Source organism: Polyodon spathula, chromosome 5, assembly GCF_017654505.1.
Source record: "Polyodon spathula isolate WHYD16114869_AA chromosome 5, ASM1765450v1, whole genome shotgun sequence".
NCBI lineage: Eukaryota > Metazoa > Chordata > Actinopteri > Acipenseriformes > Polyodontidae > Polyodon > Polyodon spathula.
In genome coordinates this window covers 68,609,025-68,629,965 of record NC_054538.1, presented here as the reverse complement: position 1 = coordinate 68,629,965, position 20,941 = coordinate 68,609,025, and the positions used below count along the sequence as shown (strand labels likewise).

The 20,941-nt window shown below is 38.9% G+C and overlaps 1 protein-coding gene across 4 annotated transcripts in view; it reads left to right on the top strand.

Annotated features, from left to right (window-relative positions):
• LOC121316220 (disheveled-associated activator of morphogenesis 2-like) overlaps positions 1–20,941 on the top strand; it is a 122,842-nt gene that overhangs the window by 48,981 nt on the left and 52,920 nt on the right. For all 4 annotated transcript variants that reach the window (XM_041251134.1, XM_041251135.1, XM_041251132.1 and 1 more), the window contains exons 2-4: positions 1,930–2,132; positions 4,940–5,029; positions 15,858–15,932. In XM_041251134.1, the coding sequence (XP_041107068.1) occupies positions 1,965–2,132; positions 4,940–5,029; positions 15,858–15,932 (333 nt within the window). In that variant the 5' untranslated portion in view covers positions 1,930–1,964. The remainder of the gene's footprint in view (positions 1–1,929; positions 2,133–4,939; positions 5,030–15,857; positions 15,933–20,941) is intronic.

Below are 20,941 nucleotides of genomic sequence, written 5' to 3'. Positions count from 1 at the left end.
CTTGGTTATCTATCACTCCTTTAATAATTGTGTCAGACTACATAAGTCCAAATTTAAGCAAATGTATTTCTTTATACAATTACAGAGTACATTCTCCTTCATATTTCATAAAAGATTATCCATCATTTAAAGTGCATGTTCAATTTACACAAATTATAGAGCAGTATTTTTTTTTTTTTTTTGTCTGGAGCCATAACATGCTCATGCAATGTTTTAAATCATTCTAAGATCTCGCATGAAGCCAGCGAAGTTGAATGTGAACTGGAGTAATCTGAAAATGATACGCTCGTCTTTATTTTTGCCCAGGGTGGCTATCAGAATTGGTCTAGCATGTAAATTTATTACAGCAAATATATCTCATCCTGCAGACCCCTGTTCTTAGACTCCTATAGATCTTTCTATCTCAGTTGCTTATGCATGATTAGTCCCTGTACGGTTCATCGATCATTTCTTTGTGTGTGAATTGTGCAATTGAAAAGAAACCATTCTAAAATGTCTGGGTGAATCCTAATTTTCCAGACACATTTTTAAACCTCTCATAAGCATAACATGATTGTTCTGTGTAGCCATTTAATTTTTACTTTCCACAACACAATCACTTCATTTCCTTTTTTACAGATGATAGGACCCTGCCTGCTTTGTATGGTGTGCATAAAGAATTATGTAGGGCCAGGGGTTAACCACTTGTGACACAGGAAGTGAATGGAAAGAGGCAATAAAGTACTTCCATCAAATATGGTATTTGTGGGAGGTAAAATTAGCTTTACTTTAAAAGAAATCATGATCTGGAAAACAAACAAGAAATCATGATCTGGAAAACACACAAAAAAACATTAAGGTACTTGTAAACGTTACAATGACAATACGAAATGAACTCACCTGGCAATTATATACTGGTATCACTTTGAACTCCTGAGCTGAAAGGCATGATGGTAAAATTACTGATGCACTACTAAATATGGTATAATCTTGTAGTAATCTTAATTACCATAAAAATACTGTAACACAAAGTGTTGTTATTCAGTAATATATCATACTAAGTTCCCAGCTTTGAAATATGTATTTGAAACATATACAGTGTTAAATATACTTGCTGGCCATATAGTTGTATTCTACTGCTTTGTCTATGAAACAGAGCACTTTGTGGGTTATATTTTGCACAGTAGGATGTGTTGGTTCCTGGTGGGGGCAGGTTCTGTTTCATCTGTGACCCGCCTTGTTCTGTTGTTTACCCGGCTGTGCCTGGGGCCTGTCTGACACAAACAGTGAAGGAAGCAGAACTGTGTCTTGTCGTCTGCTTGCTTGCTTGCAGTACCAGGCGCTGGGCTCTGTTCAGCAGACACTTCTTTGTGCTGCTGGTGCTGCTGATACCTTCTGTTTGTCCAGAGAGGAGCTGTGGCTTGTGGGACAGCCAGCAGTGCTGAGCTTCCTTAATCCCTCCACTCCACTGTTCATTATTCCAGTTCACCTGGGTGTTTCATCTGGGCTATAGACACAATAAAAAAATTAATTATTGGTAGCCATTTATCAAACTTAATGTCTTCTTCTTCTGGATCATTTCCAGAACACGTATTTTGTGTTTTTATTTTTTATTTTTTTGATGTGCTTGATTACTCTGCAGATTTTTTTTTATTGATAAATATAAACATTTGCATTTCTAAAATCAAGGTAATACAATCCATAGTTGTGTTTAAAATACATACTATGTCTCTCACTCTTTCAATAGATTGCCAGGTAGTTCCACAGGTCCAGGGTAGCTGTGAATTGCTTCCCCACTGCTGCACTAACCTGTGCTGCTTGGTTCCAAATTTGTCCCTACATTGTGCAATAGGGTGGCTTTAATACCAGGCTAAATCGTGTAGGTTTTTGATTGAACTGGTTTTGCACAATGTCTGATGCTGCTCTCTTTACTTTGTTTTGTTCCTCTAGATCATGCCCCCTAGATAGCAGTCACGGCAGTGAGAATGCCCCCCCGGAAACGGACACGCCCCGCTCTGGGGTTCCTGTGCTGCTTCGGCAGCAGTGAGCTCCCCGAGATCAACCTGAAGGACACTGTGCCCCTGCAGTTCCTGGAGTTCAGCGTGCCCATGCCGCCTGCCGAGGAGCTGCACGCCCGCTTCTCAGAGCTCGTGGTGAGTGTCAAGATAGGGCCAGTCTCATTCTGCCTGCAAACCACAGCAGAGTCTGTGCCACCTTGAAGGGGTTCCAACTAGAGGTGTGCAGATACTCAGAGTAATTCCCTTGAATGTGTTTTAAGTTGTGGGGTATTAATTAAAATGGAATACAACCTTATAAAAAGCGAATTAAATGTTAAATAGAACCGTTGTGAACCAACTACCTGAAACCACTAATATTTTATCTGCTATTATTGTTCTTGTCTTTTATTCATTTGATACAAAATTATTTTGATTTCACTTCCTGATTTTCGTCAACTCGTCAGTCTTCCAATGTGTGCAACATCTCTGCAGTGAAATGTCTAATTGTAGTCCTGGGCAAGATTTAACCTTTAATTAAATTAAACAAACAAATACAACTCCAAGTATACAACACCGTTAGATAATTCAGTCAGGGTGTTTAAGTTCATTACCATTAAATGGTCCTCAGTTGTAAAGATGAGTGCACATGAGGGAAAGGCAGCTTTTCTCACTGCAAATTTAACACATTTCTAACAGGGCTGTTTAGGTTTCATTTAATACCCACTTACAAAAAAAACATGACTTGGTTTTCTTAAAACTCGTCATTCTAGCGAAGGGAAACAAGTCCATAAAATATCCTTTTTTCTACGGTTTACTGTTTTATATTGAGATGGACTAAAAAATACATAGTGTCCTCATACACAGGTAGGTGGAACAGGGATAAACAGACCTGTTACCTTTCAGCAAGCATGGTCTAGTTTAACAAACATTAATTAGCACTACACTTCAGGTAATCCAAGATTAGTGCTAATCAGGGTATGTGAAACCAGCCCTGAGTACACAAAGCTGCCAGCAACCCATTCCAGCACTTGAGCAATAACTGCAAAGTAATAATTCAAATCAAGTGCTAGTCAATTCCAAGCGCCGGGTGTTTTTAATGGAAACAGATTGCATCAAAATGCCCCACATGTGGTACCACTTTGCAGAATCACGGCAGCTGCATGGTTGAAAAAACGAAATAACTTATGCATGGTAAATATCTGGGTTTAACTGGAGGCTGACAAAAAAATGTTAAAACTAGCAACCAACTTTGAAGAGCTGAAACGTGGAAACAATGACGTTTAAGTGGAGAGATGTCCTTTGACGATCGTGATGCTGTCAGATCTCAGAACTTACCTAAGCAAGGAAGGACCTGGCCAGTAGTTTTTTTTTTTTTAAATGTATGAAAATGTCAGGCACAAATATTCAGTTGTCTGTTGACTGTGACATTGCCACGTTGTGCACTAGCTCGCTCTCCTTTTTTCCACTTTCACACTCATTCCCTTTCTCTGTAAAATTATGTAAAATTTCTCCAGGTGATACAAGCATTGCCAAAGTTAATCAAATGCTGTAAAGCCATAAATATTTGCAACCAAAATATTTGGCGAATCACACCCATAAAACCTATTTTGCTCCAGAAATGTTGGTGACCTGTTGCAATATACGAAGTGTGTATTGTTAGTGGAATTTGATGTTCGTGCCAAAAATGTTTGCAGGGTTTTTTTTTTCATACTCGAAAAACACATAATAAAAGGCTCGCACATATGAATGGCTTTACAATATACAGAAACAAAAACGGACGAGGAAGAACAGAGGAAATGCATGGAAAGGCATTCAGTCATCGTCTCGAATGAGATGGCTAGATGCTGTATATTTTCTAGCAATCTCTGCTACATTTTTTTTCTTCGCGAAGGATTTTAAGTTTTTCCTTATCGGCTTTCATCAATAAACCTACTCTTATTCCTGACACCTTGAGAGAACGTTTCTCTTGGATTTCTATGTGTTTTTATTATGGTGATTGCTCTTGGAATCTCTGGTTTTGAAACTTTTATTTAGCAGCTCAAATGCGTTTTTTGGTTTTTTTTTTGAGAGTTATTAGATCTTATCTCACTTCAATCATAAGTCAGAAATGTTTTTTAGATTGAATCCAGCTTGAGCTCATTTGCTGTAGTATTGCTCAAATCCTGGACGCCACTGAAATAAAGGGGGCAAATGAAAACCTTCATGCAATCAACCCTGTCCGGAAAAAAAACATAATGTAGACATAATAGAATGTGAATGATATAAGTGATAATGGCATTGCTGAGTCATGTTATAAGGCTGTAATGAAACTCCTGGATCATTATTTGAAGGAGAGAGTTCCATTATTACCAAGGAACACACCACAGCAATGTAATTATCACTGTTATATTACAACTTTGTAAAGTTATTTATTTATTTATTTATTAACCTGTGTTAGTCTTAAATAATCATTGTAGTTCACTGAAAGAGTACATTTTCTGAAAGCAGAGCTGGAGTGTCCCTGGGAAGCGTTTCATCAGCAGTCAGTGGTTTTGAACAGGTGTTGTTATTAGGGTCACGTTTTCCATTATTAAGTCATAACGGAAAGGCTGACCTCCATATAAAACAATGAACAAGTGTTGTCCAGTTTTTGTATAATTATGTGATTCTGAGTTATGGTTGTATTCTTAAAGGAACAGTTTTAAATAAGACTATAAAAAAATGCAGATATCCTTGGAGCTGTCCAACATTAATAGCTAAAAAAGTCATACACTTGATCACAGAGTTCTTAAAAAAATCAGTAATGAAACACTGCTTCAGTATTATTGTCCTCATTGAACATGTTCTGTGTTTATACTGGACACACAAGATCAACTGTAAGTTCAAGAGCCATACGATAAATAGCCCTGTGTGAAAGTTTCAAAGTTTAAGAACAGAATCGAATCTGGTTTCTGGACTGACTCCCTCTCCCTGTCTAATTTCAGGATGAGTTAGATCTCACTGATAAGAACCGAGAGGCGATGTTTGCCCTGCCAGCTGAGAAGAAATGGCAGATCTACTGCAGCAAGAAGAAGGTAAGAAGCAGACAGGACCAGGATAACAGGAGAAGGCACTCAGAGTACACAGTGCAAGCTAAATAATTCCAGTAAATCTTATCTAGTATGAATTTAATTTTGTTTCCTGTGTAAACGATGCTCTCATTCACTGTGGTGAACTTTTGATGGTGTTTTTTTTTTTCATTTCATTTACTAGTCGCTCTTTCCTGATTTTATTTCAATGCTTGAATTACATGACAGAATGGAAAGATGTTGAAAACATGCATGTCATTTGAAAAACAGTAATTGGTTACTGAGATGTTCAGTTTCTTCTACTCCCAGAAGCCTCACGCTTTCACTTTACTGCTCCATGTCAAAAAACATCCTTGTGTGCTTTGGAACAATGGAACTGGCAGGTTTTTGTTGATAACTGACTGCAGGCAGATCGGCCCATGCCTCATTAAACATGCCTCAATAATAATCATAAATAAAAGAAAAAAATTAAAATTCAGTTCACATACCTTATCAGTCACGAGATCAAGAACAAGTAAAGAAGTAAACCAAAGTCGTTGTGTGACAGATGTGTTAATCTACAGGTAAAGTATTGTGTCTTTTGAATTCAAATGTATTCTTGGAAACACTGCTAAACTAACAAGCTCCACAAGTCATTTCTTTGGGAGGAACAGGACTTATGAAGCGACACGAGGCAGCAGCAGCAGATCGTTCTTTTTTTTTTTTTAATATAAAACACCATGTTATCGTCATGTTCTACAGTGAGATTTGTGTGTAACATTTTCCATATAAAAATGATGTTGCTTTTTATGTGATATTTTAAAAAATGCGCGAGCTTAGCAATGCAGTGCATGAGGGAGTGAGATTAGATTGAAATGAGTGAATGAGACTTGACATGTCTGTATAGGAAGGGGGTCCCACCAGGGCAGGGAGTTTGTCAGTTGATCGGCCCCCCTCCCGTGTCCTCTTGCACAGTGTGTTTCTCCAGCGTGACCCTCCTGTTGTAAACATGCTCCCTGAATTTCTGAATTTGCGTTTGTTTATTAAACTGCTGTGCTGCTATTCCATAAATCTCGCCTCTGGAACGCTGTCCCGGTCCACAGGAAGCATGTAATTCAATTAGCCTCTCACCGACCCCTCGCTGCTGAATCACAGAACACTATGTGCTTCTGCATTTTTAAAATTTTTAGGGATTTCTTGTCGTAGCCAGAATCCTTATATGGCATCCAGAATCTGATTACTGAAAAGTGCAAGGAGCGAGGCCCAGGAGATGCGGGCATCACTGTGTCACTGTGGGTGTTACAGAGAGGGAGGATTCGCTGTAAATAGGTTCAGTTGGTTAAATGCAAACATTTGACCAACGATCCATTGCAGAAGTGAAACTTTACAGTTCATTGCACATTACCAGTTATTTTGCATATTAGTGGACAACTAAATGCTGATAATCATGGCAAATCATAAGTGAGCAGTGTAATCACTAGCATATTAAACTTTAATATGGAGCACCTCTGCAAAATTTTGCTTTGAGTAGAATCATCCATAACTGTTTAACACACAATAGTGCTAAATTTAGAAATACTAAAAGAAACTTATTTAAAGAAAAACGTTTTGTATATAAGACACTGATGAAGACTCCTAATCGAAACATTTGTCACTGAGTGAAGTCTTTCAGCATTTCTAAGTTTAGTTATAGAACAGGGAGAAAGGAGACGCTCTGTTTTTTTATTGATTAATTGTCATTATTGATCAGGAGGTGTTCATTGCTAGAATGTTGTCATAAATTTCCATTTCTTTACTTGAACAGAATTTATAAATGACTAAATCAAAAAGATATTGTCCAAATGAAACCAAAGCATAAATGACATCTGGAATAAATAACACATATTGTACTGTACAAAATAATTTCTCTCCTTAATTTGATGGGGTACTAGTATTTATTTCTTTATTTATTTTTACTGTAATATAGTATGAATTCTGCTTTTGTTTTCCATCTTGTCAGAAACCAGTCTGTGAGCTAACATGATTAGGCTTGAAGTTCATGACAAGACAGTTCATTTCCTTGTGGATCACCGATTTCTACTTGTCACGAGGCATGTTTTTTCAATTGCTTTCCATACCACTCTGTGCTTTACCATGCTTTCACTATACTTTATTACACTTTGCTAAGCTTTTACTATTGGAAACTTTTATAAGGGATGTCATTATATATTTTTTTCACCTTTCCCATACATTTATATATGGCTAAGAGGATTTTCAGCTCAATTCACTGCTAGCTGTGGACTGCTAAGTAATCTTGCGTTTCCTCATTGCAAAATATCATGTGATGTTCCGTGTAAAGTAAGTCCGCTATGTAACTGAGATGTTCAAGATAACAAATATCAAGGTCAAAGACTCACAAGGTGATACGGACAATAGTGATAACTTTTCATGAATTATCCTCCCGACACCAGACGCTACCACTGTCGCCTGATTTCCATCCCTGGGACTTGATGGATGCCTTAAGGGCCATTTCTGTTTATGCTGATAATTTGGAAGCTGTATTGGAAGAAGCCGTTTCTGGCCTCATCTCTCACACTTTCTGCAGTGATGGCCAAGACAACATACAGCTACAGGCTTAGAGAGAAATACGGATAATTGTGAGCATCCCACACCTCGTTCATAGTGCTGCCAAAACAGTTCCAGTAAATATTAAAGAGGAAAGCTGATGGTGGACCAGTTGAAACATGGTTGTGTGGAGTCCACTGCATCTCTGCCTTTTAAGAAAATCAAAACCTTGATGGATTATTGAAATTGGAAGATAAGTGCTTTTCTTGATTTTTTTAAAATATATATTTTTATTTATAAAGTTCATTAGTAGCAAACAAAATATACAATTAAAAAAAAATCTAATATGCGTGCGCATAATCAAATATGTTTGTTTTTAATGAAGAAAAATGTGAGACCTGCAAAATGCATATTTGGTAAGTGTTACTTGAATTAAAGAAAGAAAGAAAGAAAGAAAGAAAGAAAGAAAGAAAGAAAGAAAGAAAATCATAACTGACTCAATAAAACACTTTTTTTTGTGGTGTCTGGTCTGGCAAATAGTAACTCTGCTCCGTCCTGTCCCTATATCTCTGGAAAACACTCATATCTCTCTGCAGATCTAGGTTATGCCTAGTCTAATTTACAGCACACTGCGCCTCTGTCTTCAGCATCATTGTTTGATTTCCTGAGGTCTCTGTCCAGATGCTATCAGCTCCTATGCTGGCTGAGCTGCACGGAGACTAGCAGCAGGGCTTTAGGGGGGAGAACATTAGAGCGCCACAGGGGCCCAGGCTTCCTCCTGCTTAATGAAGGATATCTTGTTCAGTGGAGGATGGAATGAGGGAACTCAAGTCTGCTTCACCAGGTCAGTGCAGACCATACAGGATTAGGTAAAACACAGCAGACTACCTCCAAAGAAGCAGAAAGACTATAACTAACAGCTGGATTGTACTTGACCTAGGCAAGAATGTTTGTAAGGCTCATTGAATAACGATTCCTTAATAGACAACGTAAAAGCATACATTAAATTAGTATAGTGCAAACAGGTACATAAGGACTAGGAAATTAAAAGTTAAATTGGAGAGAGTGATCTGACCACATGCAAGAGCTTAACTCCAGGATCACTGTCTGCAGCACTGACTGGCCAAGAAAGAAAGGATAGTGAAAGTAAAATTTGAAACTCTCGTAGTCTGAAATGCATGCAAATTTATTTGATCAAGTAACATATAAAGGGATTCTCCAGGCCCGTAGAAGCTGAGTGAGAGTGCAACTATTCAGCAACAATAATGAGGAAGCAGAATGATCTCAGTAACTTCACAAGCGTTCTTGTGCAAACACAGTGGCTGCCTTAACCAGTGTATCCATCCAGACAGTCTCCTAGGTGATCCTGGAATGTTTTGCAGAAAACCACGATATGTGCAACATGTTATTGGGACAAGCAAGAGATGTGCTACAGTGGCCAAAACCACAGAAACCTTCAAAACTGGCAAGACACATCTGTTTACATTCTAGCAGTGCACCTCTATGTTGTACTATTTGGTAACTGGTCACTTACATTTGTTGGCCAGTCTGTGTGTGTGTGTGTGTGTACAGTGCCTTGCAAAAGTATTCAGACCCCTGACCAATTCTCTCATATTACTGAATTACAAATGGTACATTGAAATTTTGTTCTGTTTGATATTTTATTATAAAACACTTAAACTCAAAATCAATTATTGTAAGGTGACATTGGTTTTATGTTGGAAAATATTTTTAAGAAAAATAAAAAACTGAAATATCTTGCTTGCATAAGTATTCAACCCCTGTGCTGTGGAAGCTCCCAGTTTGCACCGATGAAAGAAATTGCCCTAATGAGGACACAATTATCTTACCATTGGCCTCCACCTGTGAACCATTAAAGTAGCTGACACATTTTCTGGATAAAAACCCCACTGTTGAAGGATCATTGGTAAGGCTGTGAATCTGAAGGAAAATGAAGACAAAAGAGCATCCTACAGAAGTAAGAGATAAAGTATTACAAATGCATAGATTAGGGAAAGGGTACAAAATAATATCCAAGTGTTTGGATATTCCAGTGAGCACAGTTGGATCAATAATCAGGAAGTGAAAGCTGCATCACACCACCCAGGCACTGCCAAGAAAAGACCGTCCCTCAAAACTCAACGCTCAAACAAGAAGCCACAGAGAGGCCAACAATCACTTTGAAGGAGCTACAGAGTTCAATGGCTGGGAGTGGAGTAATGGTGCATCAGTCAACCATATCAAGAGCTCTGCATAACACTGGCCTGTATGGGAGGGTGGCAAGAAAGAAGCTGTTACTCACAAAGTACCATATGAAAGCACATCTGGAGTTTGCCAGAAAGCAGGAGAGTGACCCAGCTGCGATGTGAGAAAAAGTTTTGTGGTCAGATGAGACAAAGATAGAGCTTTTTGGCCAAAACTCAAAGCGCTATGTGTGGCGCAAACCTAACACTGCCCATGCCTCAAGACACACCATCCCTACAGTGAAGTATGGTGGTGACAGCATCATGCTGTGGGGATGCTTCTCATCAGCAGGGACTGGGCATCTTGTTACAATTGAAGGAAGAATGGATGGAGCAAAATACAGGAAAATACTGCAAGAGAATCTGCTTCAGTCCACTAAAAAACTGAAGCTTGGGAGAAAATTCACCTTTCAGCAGGACAATGATCCCAAGCACAAGGCCAAAGCAACATTGGAGTGGCTCAAGAACAAAAAAGTGAATGTCCTACAGTGGCCCAGTCAAAGTCCTGATCTCAATCCCATGAGACCATGAGAATTGGTCAGGGGTCTGAATACTTTTGCAAGGCACTGTGTGTGTGTGTGTGTGTGTGTGTGTGTGTGTGTATATATATATATATATATATATATATATATATATATATATATATATATCATATAATATATATATATATATATATCATATATGTAAGTTCACCACATGACATGTAAGTGCTGATCTAATTTAGCTTAACTCTGACAAGAACAAGTTAGCTACAGCAACTAACAGAATATCCAGTGGATCAGCCGAAGAGAATGATCTGTTCCATTTGGATTTGGATAAAGTGCTTGTTTTAGCTGGCCCCGAGACAACCCAAATAAGCTCACCCAGGACTGGAGAAAAGAAAGAAAACACACACACACACACACACACACACACACACACACACGTTTGCATTCCTATATTTGTGGGGACTTTTCATTGACTCTCACTATAATTTTATTTACTATTTCTAACTTGTCAGACAAAACGCCACACAGGGTCGAAGCCGACAACAAACTAAACATTGTTGGCACTTTTTTTAAGGCATATTTAGTTCTTAAAAATGTGTTTAACAAAGTGGGGATGTCCCCACAACGTCATTTTTTTCAAGAGCTACTATCTTTGTGGGGACATTTTCTCAAATTTTGTCCTGACATTGATAGTAATATCTGTCCACACACACACTCACAGTAAACAAAATTCCACCCTGAACTTCATTAAAAATGGTCTGTATGTAAACACAGAGTAGACCCAGTGCCAGAATAGTACTTTAATAAGATGGAGAGCTTGTGTTTCGTGTCAAACTGTTATTGCGAGAACAAGGAGCGTTTTTTAGTTGGCAATAGTATCAAGAACAGTGTTGTGCAATGTCAATGTTACATTTGTTTAATTGGAGTTCCAGTTGGATTGAGGATATAAAGCATTGCACTTCTGTGCAACCAAGACTTTACAACAGTGGTGCACAACTCAGGTCATGGAGGGCCAGTGTCCTTCCTGGTTTATGTTCTAACCATACCCTAAATTAGTTAATTGGACCAATTAAGCATCTAATAGGGTCCAATAAAATACTTTAGGAATAAAAACCTGCAGGGACGCCGGCCCTCCAGGACCGAGTTATGCACTACTGCTTTACAATATTTCATTAGCATTAGCAACATTATCACTGATCTGCTGCTGATCTTTTGGTTCTTCACTTGAATGAAGTTTTTTTTTTTTTTTTTGTTCAACTACATAGTGCAGGAAACTGATTGTGATCAATTGTATTCAACACAAAACTCTACTTTAAACAAAATAAACATGCAAAGAATCACAAGATCGTCAGCTGAAGAATTAAGGGCGGACCAGTGCAAATTCTACTAGTCTTGATAACAGGTAGCATTTGAGTCTCCCAGTTTCACCCTGGTCAGTGTGTCTCGTCCTCAGCTTGGTTGACTCTCTGCTCCCCCTTCCCTCAGCAGGGCTCTTGGAAGCCAGAGCTGTAGCAGCAGCACTTTGTCTCCCTGTTCTGCTCCTGACAGCTCCCTTTCACTGACCCACCTCAGCTGTGCTATGTTTTGATTTGTTTTGTTACACTGTCAGCAAGCAAGCCAGACTTACTGAGGCTGCAAACAGAACTTTTGAAATAGGACTGATGCTATCTGTGCTATCTGTGTTATGTGGGAAAAGGATTCATGGAAGAGTAGCAAGGCGGAGACCACTGCTGGATGATCCTCAAGAGTTCTGGAACAATGTTCTATTGACAGATGAGTCAAAAGTGGAACTTTTTGGCCAACATGGGCCCTGGTATGTCTGGTGAAAACTAAACACTGCATTCCACTGTAAAAACCTCATACCAACGATCAAGCATGGTTGTGGTAGTGTCATGATTTGGGGATGCTTTGCTGCATCAGGACCTGGACTACCTGGTCATTGAAGGAACCATGAATTCTGCTCTGTATCAGAGAATTCTACAGGAGAATGTCAGGCCATCCACCCGTGAGCTGAAGCTGAAGCACAGCTGGGTCATGCAGTAAGACAATGATCCGAAACACACAAGCAAGTCTACATCAGAATGGTTGAAGAACAAGAAATGTAAAGTTTTGGAATGGCCTAGTCAAACGCTAGACCTAAACCCCACTGAGATGTTGTGGCAGGACCTGAAATGAGCAGTTTATGCTCAAAAACCCACAAATGTCACAGAGTTGAAACAGTTCATCATGAAGGAGTGGGCCAAAATTCCTCCACGGTGCTGTGAGAGACTGATCAATAACTACAAGACACGTTTGGTTGCAGTTATTGTTGCTAAAGGTGGTATAACCAGTTATTGAGTCTAAGGGGGCAATTACTTTTTTACAAGGGGCATTGGGTGTTCATAACTTTCTTAAATTAATAAATTGAATAAGTGTCTAAATTTTGTGTTATTTGTTCACTCAGGGTCCCTTTTAAATGTGCAAAAATGCCAAAAATCAGACAGGGGTCAAATACTTTTTCACTGTAATATATACAGCTCTGGAAAAAATTAAGAGACCACTACAAAATTATCAGTTTCTCTGGTTTTACTATTTATAGGTATGTGTTTGGGTAAAATGAACATTTTTGTTTTATTCTATAAACTACTGACAACATTTCTCCCAAATTCCAACTAAAAATATTGTCATTTAGAGCATTTATTGGCAGAAAATGACAACTGGTCAAAATAACAAAAAAGATGCAGTGTTGTCAGACCTCGAATAATGCAAAGAAAATAAGTTCATATTCATTTTTAAACAACACAATACTAATGTTTTAACTTAGGAAGAGTTCAGAAATCAATATTTGGTGGAATAACCGTGATTTTCAAGCACAGCTTTCATGCGTCTTGGCATGCTCTCCACCAGTCTTTCACATTGATGTTGGGTGACTTTATGCCACTCCTGGTGCAAAAATTCAAGCAGCTCGGCTTTGTTTGATAGCTTGTGACCATCCATCTTCCTCTTTATCACATTCCAGAGGTTTTCAATGGGGTTCAGGTCTGGAGATTGGGCTGGCCATGACAGGGTCTTGATCTGGTGGTCCTCCATCCACACCTTGATTGACCTGGCTGTGTGGCATGGAGCATTGTCCTGCTGGAAAACCCAATCCTCAGAGTTGGGGAACATTGTCAGAGCAGAAGGAAGCAAGTTTTCTTCCAGGACAACCTTGTACTCGGCTTGATTCATGCGTCCTTCACAAAGACAAATCTGCCCGATGCCAGCCTTGCCGAAGCACCCCCAGATGAGTCCAATTTTCAGCTTTGCCCAACACCTGGTTGTCTAATGGTTAGACGGAGACCTGGAGAGGCCTACAAGTCAGTGTCTCGCACCTACTGTGAAATGTGGTGGAGGATCGGTGATGATCTGGGGGTGCTTCAGCAAGGCTGGAATCGGGCAGCTTTGGCATGAGTTTTTTAACCTGATACAATTAATTGGCAACAAATGTTCCCGAACATTGAAAATGTTCATCCTAGTATGAATTATTATTATGGTAATGATCAGTGATTCTTATTTCACTAGTTTGTCTAGGATTCAGACAGAGAGGTATGTCTGGTGGACAGAATAATCCAATTAGGTAGTGACAGGAGAACATAATTTAAAGTAATGATCCATATAGAAGTGAAAAATCTCTAAAGGTCCCAATGATAAGATGGTGATTACCCGGTTTCAGAGCTTTCAGTTCCATTGCCATGTGAGCCGAAGGGAACGTTGCATCAATACGGCCCTGCCAGGATCTGTCGTTGGGGGAACACTGCTATCTATCTTCTGCGAGGCTGAGCATTGGGGCTCATAATTCACAGCTGTTTTTGACAGAGGTATTTCAGCGTCAGGATAATTGCTTCCATGTCATTGTGCATGTTCGTGAGTGTGTATATGTGTGTGTGTTTAATTAATGGCACATTCCACGCTGTAAATGTAGTGTAAAAAAGCAAACAGTGCAAGGAGCATTAAGAGAGTGGTGGAGCATGTTCACACTGTCTGTCTGTCTGTTTCCTTCCATCTTGATTCACATCTGCAAATGCCAAAAACAAAGAGCCATCATACACACATAAAGACATGCTTTTTACACAGTGCAACAGGAACCGGGTGCCAACAGTAGGTACAAGGTCTGGACTTCCATTCGTCGGACTAGAAGTTTTCAGTTGGTGTTGTGTCTGATGTTTGTTTGCACTTATTATCAGCTATTTTGCTTATTCCTTTTGTTGTTGTCTATAAAAGTACCTGAGTCTGCTAAAAAGTAGCTTTTTAAAATCTGTATTGCCAATGTTTAAGAAGAAAATGTAATATACTTTAATATCCTTCTTATAAACCATCAGTGGTCTATCTAAAAGTAGTGCTTATTGAAAAGTGCTATTTATATATAGTGGTTATTTAAAAACTATAGTTCATGGCACTTACAGTTAACTGTAAGTATACAGGGAGGTTCTTTTTTGCAGGTGGTTTTGAACAGGTTTTACTGTGTACAAAAGGTCCCAGGCCAGGAAGATAAATCAATTCCTATGCCATCAAAGTTTCCGGGTTGCTGATTTGCCCTGAGAGGGTCTCATATGCATGTCCACCATGGAGTTCTGACCTCCACTGACCTGTGACATGCAAACCTGGGCAGGAATTGCTCATTCATCTCAAGAATGCAGGAAACCACACACATGTCTTGGGTTTGTGGCCATCCAAGAAATCCATCACTTTTCTGAGAGCACTGTTATGGAATATCCTGATGCACCGTGGTGCTACTGAAAAGGGTGTTTGACACAAATAAAAGTTTCCCACAGTAGAAACACAGAAAAGCATAATAAAGCTTAGAGAAAGCATGGTAAAGCACAGGTAAAATAGTCTATTCCCATTTCTCTTGGAATGGAATCCCCGTGCTGTACTGCAAAGATAAGAATTAAACGACAGATTGAAAATGGCAGTTTATGGAAAATGTAATATGGTATTTAAAATGGGGGGAATTGAATATATTGGGCATATACTGGATTTGTAATGTTAATTAAATGTGTTTCATAGAAATGAATGGGGGGGTGGGCTGAAGGTGAGCTACCCTCATTAAGACAACCCTTGTCTTATCGTTCCCTAATTCCTCCAGTTTTTTTCTCTTTCAATGGCTGTGTTAAAACGAGCTCTTCAGCCACTATTTTGATTATTTATATTTTGCACTTACACAATGAATACCTTTGTATTCAGTTGTTCTCAAACTGAAACAAAAAAATCTCAAAATGTGTGTCTGCATGTGAAGAGGTCTGCCAGGCCACCCAGGACCAAGACACAACTTTTCTTTTACTGCTCACACTGCCTGAGTACTGTGTGTTGAAAACAGAATCACCATTCACTTCATTCACAGTCACGTTTCGACAGGAGTTGACAGGGCATTATTTAGATATAGTGGTGTGAATAGACCATTAGTTCTTCTCCTGTGGGAATATTCAACACACATTCAAATGCCTTTGCTGTAATTTCTTCAAATAGACAGATTAACAGAAACTATCCCCAGGCTGCTGTCAGCACTAGCTTCCTGGGGAATGCTTCAGTCTAAGTTAACGTTTGTCTTTGTGTCTCTTTCAGGAGCAGGAAGACCCCAATAAGCTGGCTACCAGCTGGCCGGACTATTACATGGACCGCATCAACTCCATGGCTGCTGTAAGTAAGAGTTCAGTAACAAGAAAAAATAGAACCTATAAAAAGGGTTGGAACAATAATGGATAATCACTATGGTATCGATGTTTACTATTTACTATCATCAATAATCATTATCGTTGATAATCTTGTTTCTGGCAGTTATCTGTACCCCTGCTGTTGAGAAGTTTTGATCCTCTCTCTTCTTGCTGTAGACTGTCCATAAAGACACTGTGGGGTGTTATTAAGTTCTATGTAATTTAAATGTGAGAGAGAAAGATTTGAGTTAAAGCATGGTGTAAGATAATCATAATTGATAACTGCAAATGTAATATCGTCCAACCCTACAGACTTCATTCACAAGTTGTTTTGTGTGAATTTGTAAGTATTCAATTATCAAATTCAGTTATCAATCTTTAGATATTGTGAAAGGTTATCAGTTCAGAGCGACATTTTTAGAAAATAACAAACCTTGCCCTTCCTAAACATGAGAAGTGCACAGTAGGCTGGCGACTGGTTAATATGTCAATGATATCATGATATCCCAATCCTAGATTCTGATTGGAGTGCTTTTAGGGGTGCAGCCTTGTAGAGATCAGCCATAATTGACAGCTCAGGTGTCACACTCTGAAAAAGAGGCTCTTTGAGAACAGAGCTTTATGAATGAGCAAAGGAAGGAAGGGAACAAACAAACAAAAGATGTTATTTTTCAAATGTCTTAGAAAGAGGCACTAACAAGAGAGATTGCTTAAGAAAAGTTTGCCACTGCCAAGCAGATATCCCAGATTCAGGAGAGAGATGATAAATGACAAGAGTATGTCACATATTGGTACCAAGTCTATCTCTAAAAATATCTTACTGAGGAGAATCCATTCAGTTATATTCCACACTGCTAACATACTGCCTCATTCTGAAGCACTACAACACTTGAGGAGGCAGAATCACTTGGATCCGTTAAGATTCACCTCAACGAAGTTATGAGATCAATCAGCTTGTAGGAAGCGGGCCAGGTTAGATGGGCCGAATGGCCTCTTGTTTTGTACATTTTCTTATGTTCATAGAAATGCAGCAAAAAGAAAAAAAACATGCAGTAATACATGAGGAATTACACCCACCTACTCCCTAATCTCTTTGTGACATGTATTATTGCTTAATAACCACCCTTCTGTCATTCTTTATATGCCTGACTGCGTGTTTTAAACTTAAGTAAGTTGTATTGAAGTTCTGTGTTCTGTGCCAATAAACCTGGATGGCTTAAAGATAACATACTGAATGTCACACATGCACTAGTTATTTATCTATATCCTTTTCTGGTGAGCTGCCCAGTCAGACTGCGCTCTTGTCATGCCTCTCTAGGATCAGTGAATCTCATGACCTGGGGTTGAATAGCTCAGAATGAAATTAGCCACCTAGTTATCTGCCCCGATACCCCCCTCGTTCTCCATTGCTTCTTGTTACTGAGCTGCAGTCCTGTTTCTCCCTCTTTCTCTCTCCCTCACACACCTCCCCTTTTAATCTGCAGGTTAACTTGAATAGAAAGGAAGTGGTCAGGAGTGAACCGGTGACCCTGCACACTGCCAGAGAGCTTGTTAACCACTATGCAACCACTATGACCTCTATGCCAGGACCCTCTGTTGGAGTGGTTTCAGAGCTTTTAACCTCATCTCATTGGCAAGGGTCAGAACCCTTAGCGGCAGTGCGTCACACAACACTGCCCACTGTACAGGCACCTGGCACCTGCATCCTGCCCCTGGCTTCAGCATATGGTGCACATTAGTGTTAGAGGACAGTAACACATTGTCACATTGATGCTGTGGTCTGGGCAGAGGACTCACCTCAGAGAACTTCAAAATGTGTGACTTGCTACAGAAATTGATCAGTAGGGCCCCACAATCTATTGTAATACATATTGTCGTTGTGAGAAGTTGATCAGTAAGTATACTGTTTTCTAGGTACTGCGCAGCTAGCAACAGGTTGTGTTAGTTCATACACCTGGATTACAGAGAATGCTGACCCCTGCTGGTGAGGTATTGCACTATAAGCTCTACTAACTATTTAGACCCTTTTGTACTGTGGTTCAGCTGCCCACATGTGGACAGAGAGGTAAGCAGCTTAGGCCCAGTCTCCGCATGTTACAGCAGTATTTAGGGGTTTGAGAGCAACCCTTCACAATAACATTGGATTCCTTCTCTGGAATTCAATAAGAAACAAATCACTGTCCCACATTTGTCCACCGGGTGGCACTGTGTGTTTAGTTCAGATTCCTTATTTTCATAATGCTGATTAAATCAGTCCAGTGAAAGGGCAAATGTACAACAGTTTGTAAAGAGGCCCTGTGGGAGTCATAAACACAGCATCACTAATGTCAGTGAAGCAGGAGTAGCAGACAAGCACGTTGCACACCTGACAATCAGGCTTCGCCATTTGGTCTGGATGAAAGAAACCTCTAAGCTTGCGATTGATTTGACTGATGAATTAACCCTCGTAGGGATTTAGATGATGTCTGCTCTATAGAACAAAAGGAGCAAATAGGGTTTAGGGTTTAATTTCTTCTGCCACAATTATTTTTATCTTTATAAAGCAGCTACCAAGCATTAGTGCAATAATTAATTACCTGTGATAATAGTACTATATAATGAGCTTCTAATTACACTGTTGCCTCTTATTAATTGGAGTGCTCTATATATGTAATATGTACTGTTTAAATGAAAGTGTTACCGATACTTCTTAGTCTGGCAGAAAAACATTCAAAGTGTATTTTTCCTTGTTTTCAAACAGTGTTTTCTTTTGTTTTACTGACTTCATGGTGAATTGCACAGCGTGGTAGAGATCATTATCACATGCCGTGATTCTTTCCAGTACAGAGCAAGGTTTTATTACCTTTTGCCTTTTAGAGCAGGGATTTTCAGGTTGCAGATGAGTTACACAGTTATGTTATCCTTTGAAAGAAAATTGAAAAACAAGACAGAATGAAGCAGCCCCGGGATTCAAAGACCCTTTCGTATGTTGATGTTAATGCTTAATCTCTGTGAAATACGTGCAATTTAATCTGAAAAGCAGAATACAAAGGTAGTCCAGCCTGCCAAAGATATCAGAGCCATCTGGCCCAGTGTTGCACGACCTGAAGATGAATGTTATGACTAAAACATCTGTAGGATTTAGGGTCGGTCTGTGTGGGGCAGGGGAAACCAAATATGAAGGGTCATCGATTCATGCTTTCTCCACTTACAAATCATTACAGACAGTTAGTGCTAGTCTGGACACTTTATTAGGAACAACAGTCAATTTTCACTGATTTCAAGGAAGCAATTCTTATTATCAGGAGTCTATGCCAAATAGTCATGCCTACTATTATAAAATGATAGCATATTGCATGTTGATGTTATACTGCACATACAGCATCTACTGAACTGATAGCTACATGTTTATTGTACATATATACAGATAGGGCCAGGGTCTTATTTACTTCATGTCGTCATTAGCCCATTGTTTTCAGGAGAAATGCCTGAGTTGTTTATTTCTGGTTCCTTTCTAAAGAAATTACGCTAATGAAACTGGCTGATTTGATTTGAAATAAATAACCCATAAGCTACAATGGACTGTAATTAAACAAATCAAAGCCTATACCAAACATTTAAATCAAAACACTTCTTTATTTATATAAGCAAAACTTTTTAAATGGTTGCAGAAACCTGGAGAACTTCCAGTAGTCACCGAAAAGTCAGGAACTATTATAAGTAGATAGAAGCAGTAGGAAAATATTCCATTGTAACTGGTTAGGAGCTCTGCTTACTTGATGGTCTGAACCCCATCTGATGCACTGCTAAAAGGCAGGTGTAAAGCAACCAATCAATCAATCAATCTTTATGTTATATATCGCCTTTCATAGTGGACCACCATCACAAAGTGCTTTACAAGATGCAGTAACAACAAGAAAATCCAGAATACTTTAAATACAGAGAAATGCATAATACATGATATGCAGTAAAAAAAAAAAAAAAAGCATAATACATTAAATATGGTGGAAAGTGCATAATACATGATAGTAACATAATACATAATATAGTAGCAGCAATACAGCAGCTAATAGCAGATATCAGGCTTAAAGAGCATGGAAAGCAAGAATAAACAGATGGGTCTTAAGAGTTGAAAATGTGCTAATGTGGACTTAGCACAGGTGCATGCTTCCTCAATGTGACAGAGGCACTACAACTGTTGGGATTGAGTAAGTTGTAACAGTGTAACAGTGATTTATTACAGCATTTCATCAAGTACAAACTTTTTAAATAGCTACATTCTAACTGCGTAACTTCACTTGACAAACATCAATGCTTATGCTACAGATATATAGACTCTATTTCTGTTTGTGTACTTGGGTGCGGGAAATTCCCAGTCCAGATACAACGGGGTCATGCTAAAACCCAAAAGTCCTGACTTTTTTTTTTTTTTTTTTTTTTAAATAAATGTGTATCCACACAGATTTAGGGCATTCAGATGAGTCTTACAATATCTCAACAGATGATTTAATCAGATGGTTCAGTGAAGCTAGACCCCAGCCTGCCTTCAGATAGTGACTCATCCCAGCAATTCTAATCTGAGAGAAAGCACTTTGATGCTGAGATAATGTATATTTTGGATGGGGTATGAGAAACCTGTAACAGCAGGAGAGTTTTTAACTGGGTTGTGTACTCGGTTCTCAGAAACAGCGGTGTCAAGTACGAAATAGCTGGCTAACCAGTTTAACACACATTCATATTGTAAGCAAGATGCCTTCTAAAATGCATTTTATTCATGTATAAAGGTTATTTTAATTTTTTTTTTTTTTTTTTTTAAAAGCCTTCTACATCTGTTTTTTAAAAGATTGTAATTTCACAAGAGGCTGCCCTGATTTACACTGTTTAAGTTAAAGGTGAACGTGTCGAGACCACTTGTCATTGGAGATCCCTAACAGGGTAAACGAGAAAGTAGATTCAAGTCTCAGGTTTGGTATTGTTTTCATTTCCCAGTCACTGAAACCGCCACAAAAATCAATG